This window comes from Microtus ochrogaster, chromosome 10 (genome assembly GCF_000317375.1).
Source record: "Microtus ochrogaster isolate Prairie Vole_2 chromosome 10, MicOch1.0, whole genome shotgun sequence".
Taxonomy (NCBI): domain Eukaryota; kingdom Metazoa; phylum Chordata; class Mammalia; order Rodentia; family Cricetidae; genus Microtus; species Microtus ochrogaster.
Window position 1 is genome coordinate 7,077,381 of NC_022016.1, and position 10,131 is coordinate 7,087,511.

At 51.0% G+C, this 10,131-nt stretch overlaps 1 protein-coding gene across 5 annotated transcripts in view; it reads right to left on the minus strand.

The window, feature by feature from the left end:
- Positions 1 to 294: 294 nt before the first annotated feature.
- The window catches only part of Tmem268 (transmembrane protein 268), a 27,413-nt gene continuing 17,576 nt past the window's right edge, over positions 295 to 10,131 (minus strand). For 4 of the 5 annotated variants that reach the window (XM_026782351.1, XM_013348219.2, XM_026782349.1 and 1 more), the window contains 4 exons: positions 7,295 to 7,405; positions 5,419 to 5,499; positions 4,581 to 4,760; positions 297 to 1,886 (listed from right to left, as the gene is read on the minus strand). In XM_026782351.1, coding sequence (XP_026638152.1) covers positions 1,707 to 1,886; positions 4,581 to 4,760; positions 5,419 to 5,499; positions 7,295 to 7,405 — 552 coding nt within the window. In that variant the 3' untranslated portion in view covers positions 297 to 1,706. Of the gene's footprint in view, positions 1,887 to 4,580; positions 4,761 to 5,418; positions 5,500 to 7,294; positions 7,406 to 10,131 lie in introns of all 5 variants that reach the window. The other variant, XM_013348220.2, reaches the window with a different exon arrangement.

Below are 10,131 nucleotides of genomic sequence, written 5' to 3' on the forward strand. Positions count from 1 at the left end.
GTGAGTGGACTTGATTTTGAATGCTCCTACCCGCAGAGCGGTGTGTCCAGGGCCCCTGCCTCAGACAGATATAGAACCTTAATACCTCGGTGCACCGGGCTGTAGAGGCGGCTTCAGCAGTTAAGAGCATGGAGCGTTCTTGCAGAGGACTTGAGTTTAATTCCCGCACATGTGATTAAAAATAATTTTTTTTTTTTTAAAAATCTTCACTCAGGAGGCAGAGGCAGGCGATCTCTGTGAGATCGAGACCAGCCTGGTCTACAAGAGCAAGTCCACCATGACTATCCCCATAGCCCCCAAACACCAGGAAGGCAGAAGTTCTAGAGGGAAAGTGGAAGGACCACACCGAGCCTCCACGAGCCAGGCCGAGCTGCTCAGTCATTCACCAGACAGTTTTATTCTCTATCGTTATACTGAAGGGGTCTATGCCCAGATGACAAGCACAGGCTTCCCTGATCAAATTCAGGGACACTTCCTGCAGTGGGTCAAAAGACCGTGAATAATTCCACAAGCAAAGCTCCCCCAGGATATGGCTGGCGACTCTTCCACAGGAAAAGCAGAGGTAGGATGTGTCTTACCCAGCAGGTCTCCGCACTGTGCCACTTCAGTCCACCACAGGGCTCTTAAAGGAGTCAGTGGACACAGCGAGAAGGCAGAACACTCAGCCATGGCCACGCAGCCCTAGAGATGGCAGATGTGCTCCCTGTGATGGCATTTCACCAAGGACACCTTAGTTTGGGGTCAGGGGTTAGGGGAGCACTTTGTGCACCGAGGTAAGAATACCAGCACAATAAGCTGGAAATGACCAGGACCATCCAGTAAGTGGAGGGTGGACAAACAGCAATGTAGCTCCATCACGACCCGGGTCCTATCATTCAGCCAAGTTTCAGAACCATTTGCCACAACTGGGGAGAGGATAAGGCAACCGATCCATGGGACTTTTCAGAAGTATTTTTGTTTTAAGCAAGTCCAGGTCATTCACAAAAGGAAGACAGGTACAGTGTTGGACCCTGAGGAGTTTACAGTCTCGATAGAAAATGAAGTATGTACAGGAAAAAGTGGATAACATAAACATCAATAATAATAGGAGCAGTTCCATGAGGAATTTCAATGATGGAAAGCAGCAGAAGGGACATGAAAGCTGCCCCTGCCAGTCCGGGGAAGAGTTCCAACTTAGGGTGGCGATTTGTGGGGAAGAAACCGCAAAGCTGGAACTCAGAGCTGGACCTTCACACCAAATGAGGGCTTTGAACATGGGGCTGTGGGCAGTCTTCAAACTCTTGGGGAGCCTCTGAGCTTTCTGCTCAAACCCAGCGTGTCTGACGACACTTCACTCCAGAACAGTGGGGTGTGAGGAAGCACTGCCGCTCCGCAAGACAGAATTGTGACACAAGCCAGCATGTCGCCCACAAAATCAGTCTGAGTTGCACCAACAGGGTCTTCTTTTCCAAGTACCCTGTTGATGACCACCAGCCCGGTCTCCTCGCCCCATCCAGCTCAGCCAACAGATTCAGCGAGGCCAGGACAGTGTGTGATGCCGACAAGACATCTGGTGTACACTTGGGGACCCCATGACCAACATGACACAAACTTCCAAAGTGTCCCCAAATGCTGATCTCATCTGAGTTCAGGGTCAGCCACACCAGGCTCCTGACTCCTCCCCAACTTCTCAATCTTGGAGGAAAATTAACGTCTTTGTCCACCGGTCACCTGGCCAGGAATGGGCAGCACCCTGTGCCCAGAATGTGCACTTCTATGAGCTGACAGGGGCACGGAACCTGTGCAGAGTCTGTGTGTCGGGCTCCCATTGGCCGGGGCAACTGGGAGGTCACCAGGAGCCGAGTGTAGTAGCCACCAAACACTGCCAGTAGCTGCCGGGCCATCTCCTGCAAGAGTCATGGAAGCAACATGAGCACAGCAGACAGTCCTGGGGGTGACGGGGCTTGGCCATAGGAGAAGCCCAAATCCTGCCCTACCCAGGAGGCATGCTCCAGGGAAGAACAGGTCAGACCACTGCCTAGGGCTCTTGGAAGATGCAGTCTGGCCAAGAACCCCCATTCTGCAACTCACTGGAGCTTCTGTGGCCCTGGCTGCTTCATCCCCAAGGAGGTCTTACTAACAAGACACACAGGGTTCTTCTTGGAAGCAAATCATGCACCTAGCATGCCTGATGCCCCGGGTTCCATCCTAAGCACTACAGATGTTAGTATGCCCCAGAAGACCTCTACCCTCAGAGCACTGGAGAAATATCACCCCGGCCCTACCTACACCCTCTTCACACTTTTTAAAGCCCATGAATCTGTACGGTCCATGAGTTCAGACTGACTCACTTGGAGAAAATCACTAATGGGGCTGGATGGGGAGAAGCATCCCATGACAGGAGACCTTCGGTTCACATATGGTGCCTGGTCAGCATCCTGCTACCAGATGTAATAAGGGTTTGCTGATGGAAACTGAGTACCACAGAGGAACAATACTGTGCACGAAGGACACAGTGGCCCCAGGTTGTGGGGGAAGAAGGGAGGTTAGCGTTGCTGGGTGTGGGGTCCAGAGGGGTTGCACTGTACAGTACTAATTAAAAACAGGTGCAGAGATCAAGGACAGAAGAATTCCAGCTCTTCCACGCCACACTCACTGGGCACTGTCTTCACTGGCAGGCAATATGTGCTGTCGTGAGGTGGGCGAGGCCAGCTCAGTAAATATCACTGGATCCATCACCAATACTGAGAGCAGAAGCCAGGTTCACCCCTGGAACCCCAGCGTTTGCTCAGCCTGGCCTCACCAATCAGCCCAAGATCAATACTGTAAGAACCAATGGCCTCTCCTGCCTTCTCCCTCGTTCTGAGAGCCAGGCCAGTCTCACTCCACCCATCAAAGAAGGGAAGGTCATCGAGACCTCAGGGATGTGCTCACATGTCCTTTGCAGGATAAAAATCCTTACAAATGTGAGAGACTGTTCTGATTCTTTCCATCTGTCACAGACTCTGGGCTCCTCCAGACACAGGGAGCCTAGCTGCCCATTGAGACCTGAGTAGAGGTTATATTTTCCCTAGCTAACTGATAAGCTACTTTCAAAATGTGCATACAGAAACATACACACATGATAATTCAGGACAGGAAATTGTGTTTCTAAGGGTTTGAGGAAATTTGAAAGAAGAGCTTGAAAGGGCCATATTGAATGAGCTACTGCATGCCAACCCAGACACACAAGCCCCTTGGATAAAGCATGTGAAAGACTAATCATTTTCTCTCTTAAGTAACCCTCTGTGAAGCCCCAGAATCCCACCAATGCAAAAGGGGGAGGCTGGGTTGGGCTCGACCTTGATTCTCTGAATCAAGGAAGGAAAGGAAAATGCAAGTAATTGCCAAAGCTCCAAATGCCACCTAAGGTCATCCCTCTACTTGGGTCTGTCCTCATAGCTCACATAGCTACCAGGAAGGAACCAGACCCACACAAACCCAAGGACAGAACCTGGCAAGGTTATGGGGCTTATGGAGCCAGAAATAAGAGGATTCCCACAACAGCTCCAAGAAGTTTAAGACTTAAGTAGATAGGTGGGTGGATGATTGATGGATGAAGATAGATAATGGAGATGAACAGATGGACGGATGGATGGATGGATGGATGGACGGGTGGATGGATGGATGGAGATGATGGTTGATGATAGATGGACAGATGGAGGTGATGGATGATAGACGGATGGATGGATGATGACAGATGGATGGATGGATGGATGGATGGTTGGATGGATGGATGGATGGATGGACGATGATGGATAGATGGATACATGAACATGTGATTGATCAACAGAATCTTTTTCTTTGAGACAAGGTATCCCTGTACCTGTATAGTTCAGACTGGGCTTACACCTGCAATTCTCCTACTGCAGCTTCTTGAGTGTTGGCATTACAGGTATGTGTTACCATATCATGTCTAGCAAAAGATTTTTTTTTTTTTTTTGGTTTTTCGAGACAGGGTTTCTCTGTGGCTTTGGAGCCCGTCCTGGAACTAGCTCTGTAGACCAGGCTGGTCTCGAACTCACAGAGATCCGCCTGCCTCTGCCTCCCGAGTGCTGGGATTAAAGGCGTGCGCCACCACCGCCCGGCTTAGCAAAAGATTTTTAAAAGACCAATATTCATCTAACTGATGACAGGCTATGACTCATCAACACTCAATGGTCCTTGCAGTCAGTGTAGCTATCAAAAAGGATGGCCAAGATATTTAAACATGCCAACAAAAGTACCGAAGTACAAAGTTAATTCCCATAAGTGCTTTAAAGTACTGGTGTAAAGATGAAGCCTGCCATCGCAGCAGCTGGAAGGTTTATGAGTATGCCAACCTAGGCTACAAAGCTAAACTCTGTCTCAAAAAAGAAAGGTGTCAGAATAAACAAAAATATGTGTTGGCGTGACAACAACAGTGAAAGAATGTGAAGACATTTCTGACCTACAAGTTATAAATGGTTTGTAGCAACTCAGAGAGGCTATAACCCCAAGACCTAAACCTTGAACCTTCACTCAGATCATGACCACACACGGGCCCCACGGGAGGACCTCAACAACTGCTGTGGTATCATTACCTCCGGCTCAGCCTCCGGAACAAGCTGATAGAGTTCAGTCTGCATGAGTGATCTCTCCGGAGGACCAGGAGTGCTGGGTAGCAGGGGGGCATCCTCTAAATCCTCAGGCCCTTCCACCACAGGGTTAACTCCTGTCTCCATGACAACACATAGCTGGCTTAATTTGTTTCTCAGCACGGACTACAAAGAAACAGAGGGGACACAGGTGTGGTCTGAGTCTGGCAGGCTGTGAAAGTGTGGACCAGCTAGAGAGTCAGACAGCTGATCTCAAGAAGCCACGCCAATGAGATCACAACATTCCCCACAAAAGCAGGGTCCTGTGATGGAGGAAGGTCATTGGTTAATTAATAAAGAAACTGCTTGGCCTAATAGGTTAGAACATAGGTGGGTGGAGTAAACAGAACAGAATGCTGGGAGGAAGAGGAAGTGAGCTCAGACGCCCTGCAGCTCCTCTCCAGGGCAGATGCCTTGCAGCCAGCCGCCAGGTCAGACATGCTGAATCTTTCCTGGTAAGACTGGTGCTACACAGACTACTAAATATGGGTTAGGTAAGATTGTGAGAATTAGCCATTAAGAGGCTAGAACTAATGGGCCAAGCAGTGTTTAAAAGAATACAATTTGTGTGTTGTTATTTTGGGGCATAAGCTAGCCAGGCGGCCAGGAGCTGGGCGGCAGGAATGCAGCCCACAGCTCCGTCAACAGTCCTGGGAAGCTGCTGAAGGTCCTGGAGGGCAAACCCTGCCTGAAGTCACAGGTCTAGGCAGCCAGGAGCAGAGTGCCACAGCAATCCTGACCCCAGGACACAGCTAATCCTAGGGAAAGGTGCTGGTCATCTTACCTCTTGGCTCCTCTTCATTTCCTGAATATGATCAGACAAAAACTGCACACAGCTCTCCAGGTCAAAGTAGACAAACCAAAGCTGTGGAGAGAAGCAGCAGTGGCCTGACCTTAAATTTCTAACCTAAGTTTATCCCGAGCTCCCGCTCTTCATCCCTTTGACAACCACCCGGCAGTGTGACTGCACTCATCTGTATGGCTGCAGAGGATCAAATGGGGGTACTGGAACTGAACCCAAGACAGAATGCTAGGGGGTCACACTATCACTAAGCTACATGGTCACACACACACCCCAAAAATGGCTTTGCAACCAAATTCAGAATATGTCCAACCACAAACAAACTGGGGAGGCCCCATCTCCCACAGAGAATCCCAGGCAGATCCCAGCTTCTTTGGCCTCACATGTCCACTGGGGCAAAGGACCAGCATCCTTACCCTCAGCAGTATGGGTACCACTCTGTCTGAGACCCAGATACACAAAGGAGAAAAGCCCTCACAAATGACATCTTCACCAACCAGAACTAAACTCAACAATATGGAAGGAGCGCAGGATACTCCCGGCCTTCCCTCCCACCTCAGCTTCAGAAGCCCTCTGGCCAGGACATCCTTTCAAGGCCCAAACCTTCCATTTCCATTGAGATGCCTTGATGGTGCCACATTCACAATAACCAAGTTCTGAAGAACAGTAAAATCCTAAGTCTAACATCTGCAAGGTCGTGACCTTGTTCCCTGCTCAGGGCAACTGACCCATGAGACCAAAAGTCACAGCTCCTGCCACATAGTCTCTCTCTCTGGCTCACCTCAAGAAGGATCTGTCCACATACCTTTTTTAAAGTCTCTTCACTGTGAAAAAAATCTCAGCTACACACAGAAAACGGGAGCTTCTCTCCTTTAACAATTCAACTTGTGCCCACCCTGTTGAGTGCCACCTCTCTCCTTGCCCATCACATCACCCAGCAGCCCCAAGGACCCTAAAAGACACCCAGACACTGCATTATCTCATCCCAAGATGGCACTGTGACGATGGGAGGAACCATTCTGAAAAGATGTGTCCCTTCATTAGTCACCTGGAAACCAGCAGATTCAACGACATTCCAGGTTCCTCCTACATGTCAACTGATAGGGAAGACTGGGAAATGAATGAGGCCAGGAAGGAGTTGTAGACTTGAGAGATGCAAAAGTGCCATTTGAACGGCCAGGAATCTTGTGCCACTATCCCAGGCAAGATAACTTTAAATTGCATGCTATCCCAGGTGTGATCAGCTCCACAAAACTGACTCGTGTCCTCAGCCCAGCTCTGCCCAGAGCAGTGCCTAGCATGCGGAAGCTCTCAGCAAACATCTGTCAGACTCATAGAAGGCACACCTTCTCACACTCTGGCTATGAAGGCTGTGTCCCTCCCTAAGTCCTGCTATCTTCATCTGCAGACTAAGAATAAAGGACACCGCTGCTCCACAGAGGGAGGAGAGATCTTACCAGGACTTTACTTTGGACGCAGACAGGATCAGACCCTGCCTCAGCCATGTCCCACACACGACCTCCTACTGTAAGATCTCTCTATTCCCTTAGGGACACAGAAAGCTACTGAGCGTCACACAGCTTTCTCCAGCCTCGTCTCTCCTGCCATGAGATTTCACGGTCCCTTTAAAGCCACTGCAACTGTGTGCTGTCATCTTCATGGGTATGCAGGTTTACACTGGACAGGGACACGGATTCCTACAGTGCCCAACCGCAGGGTTCAGCATAGAGGAGTCCTGAGGAGAGGGGAGGGCCACTCACAGCAGCACAGCAGACACTGGACCTCACAGGGCAGGCCAGGACAGCGCAAGGTCACCTGCAAGTGGGCCACCAGGAGGGGTCACTCTGAGACACAGTACCTGGATCACACTCTGGCATCCTTCCACTGTGTCTGTCACCCCGAGCAGCACATGGTGTCTCAGAAGGGCTTCATTGGCGGCCGTCAGCCTCAGGTCTGTGTTAGTGTTAGCCTAAAAGACAAGTGCCCGGCCCAAGGCTGACCTCCAAGGAGGTCCCAAGGAGCTCCTCAGCCATGGACATTACAATTGTCCCTCTCCCAAAGGCCACACATCAATCTTCACGCTCAAGACAACTCTATTCTCCCCCTAAGGTGAACTCGGTGTTAAACAGCTGGAGCCAAAGCCTGGCTCTGGCTTCCTGGCTGGACTGCCCATGTCCCTCCATTGCATCTCCCTGTCTTAAGTGGCAGATTAATAAAAGAGCACACCCCCTCCTCCCAGGAATGAGGCGAGAGCTCACTAAGCTGTGAAGGAAGTCTTTACTTAGCCCAGGCTAGACGACATCCTAATGCAGTGGTCTCTGAGGGAATACAAGGGGCAGACAGATGGTCTGTTTGCATGGACAGAACCAACTCTATTAACAACACACCTTTAAGAAACCCTGGCCTTAGGCTCCAGCAAGCCAGGGGTGAGGCATGTTCTCCCAGGCCATGTGCTAACAGGTTCGCAGACTTCAGAGAAGCTGTCTCCTCCAACTCCCACCCATACGAGGCAATGTCAAGTCTGCAGCTGGCAGACACCAAGGAGACCACAGAGGGGGAGAGAGAGGTGTAAGACCCAGAGCAGTGGCCTGGGGAAGAGACCCTCGGGGTCTTTAGCAGCAACCCCTAGAGTAGTCAAAGGGAAGCGCTCAGAAAGAGCAGGCCCCACGGGGAAACTGGACATGTGCGGGGCTCTCCCGCAGGGCCACACAGAAGGGTCAGGGTGGCCAGCACATGCCTCCTACTGCAGGACTGGCCCATGAGAAAGTTCTACATGCCCAGGGCCTGTCCTCTGGAAAAAGATCACTGGGCATGGAGGAGGTAGAAAATCTCTCTAGAATTCTCAGTAACTTAACTCCCCGCACACATGGGTTCACCCGGGGTCACAGTGCACTGGAATGCCCCCACTGTCTCTGATCAGGACTCTGGGCAGTCTTGCTCGCCTGTTGAGAAACTCACTCACTGAGAGTTCAGTCCCTGCCCCCACTGTCTGTGTCACCCTGTGGAAACTGCCCTGACTGAACAATGACAAAAGGAGCCACCGCATGTGGACCACTCAAGGGTGGACGATCCGGACATGTGACAGGGAACCTGTGTTTTCCACTGCATCACCCTGGCCACACATGGGCATCTCCGGGGGTGGACATGAGGTGGAGTCTCGGCTGTTGTACCCACCACCCTTCTATTCTTGAGAAGGGCTAATCACTCACCACATGAGGGGAGAAAGCAGTGGAGGGGCATGGAAGCTTGAGACCCTCGCAGACACTAAGTGACACAGGGAGGGCACTAATCCTCAGGGGCACAATCAGGAAGAAGAGGTCTGCCAGGTCCTGATAAGAAATCCCCGGGGACAGCTGAGAACCAGGAGACAGAGGCAAGTCTATCTTGAACTTCCCTGAGCTTTTCTTCACGGGCAAACAAAGTCAACAACGATAACGATTACTACTTATGGAGCAGTCACTGTATACCAGTGCTATTATAAGTGCTGTGCTTTCCACATAAAACAAGACCTTCAGTTCCCACAGTCGCCCTATGACAGAGCCAGAGGAAACAGGGCCGAGCAGTGCCACTTAGCCCGCCCCAGGTTGTGGAGCTAACAAATCACAGAGAGTCCATGTCCCTACAACACTGCTGGGCACAGACATCAAGCTGGCAGCACAGAGCACACAGTGGCTTCCCAGAGAACAGACATCAGTACTAGAAAGACAGGACCCTGGCAGGGTTTCTCAAGTAACCTAGAGAATCATTTCTGGACTCTTCACCTAGCGCCCCTGGCCGCACCTGTGAGCAGAGAGCAGGTCTTTCTCTGTGACCTGTGTCAAGGACCTCACCTGGCCCTCCCTGACGTCACAGAAGGGGCGGGGAGGAGGCCAAGCATCCAGCAGGCACCCTAGACTGCCTGAGTCACTCATGGGTGTCAGTGAGAGGAAGTGGACTGCTAGCTTTTCTCTTCCCCTCTCCCTCCTGAGGCCGATGGCTGGCTTTCTCCTCCTCCCAAAAGAAGCATCGCCTAACAGAAGGCACAATTTATTTTCATAGACCACGGACAAGCATTATAAAGGCCCAAACAGAGTCCAGGGGCAGCATTATCTTGTCAGACGAGAAGCAAAGCCTAACAAAGATCCTTTCAGAACGGTTTGTCCCTGTGTCACAGGCATGAAGCCAAGCTATGCCGAAGTGGAGCACTTGCTAAGGTCCACAGATTCAGGACATGGGGCAGGAGCTTCTCCGGGTACCCAAAGATAGCACCCTGAGCTAGGCAGAATAATAACCTAAATCCAAGCATCTTCCCCAAACTTGAGAATGCACTGTCACACAGCACAGTGAAGCAGAGCAGAAGCTGCTCAGCTGACCTTATGCAGGGAGAGGGTCTTGGCTGCTCAACTGACCTTACACAGGGAAGAGGATCTTGGCTGCTCAGCTGACCTTACACGGGGAGAGGGTCTTGGCTGCCCAGGTGAAGCCACATAACCATGGAGTCCTGAAAGAGGAGACACCCCAGGAGCCCTGCCAATCTCTTCAAGAGTCTAAGGAAAGAAGTTTATATTTGTGACAGCAGCCCTGGAGGCCACACACTTGGTGCTCTGAGAGTCTTCCTGGACCTCTGCTCCCTGTCCAGAGTCACAAGGTGTTACCATGGAAAGCCTGTGACAATCTACCATCCATACACAGCAGGCACACATGGACACTAACCTA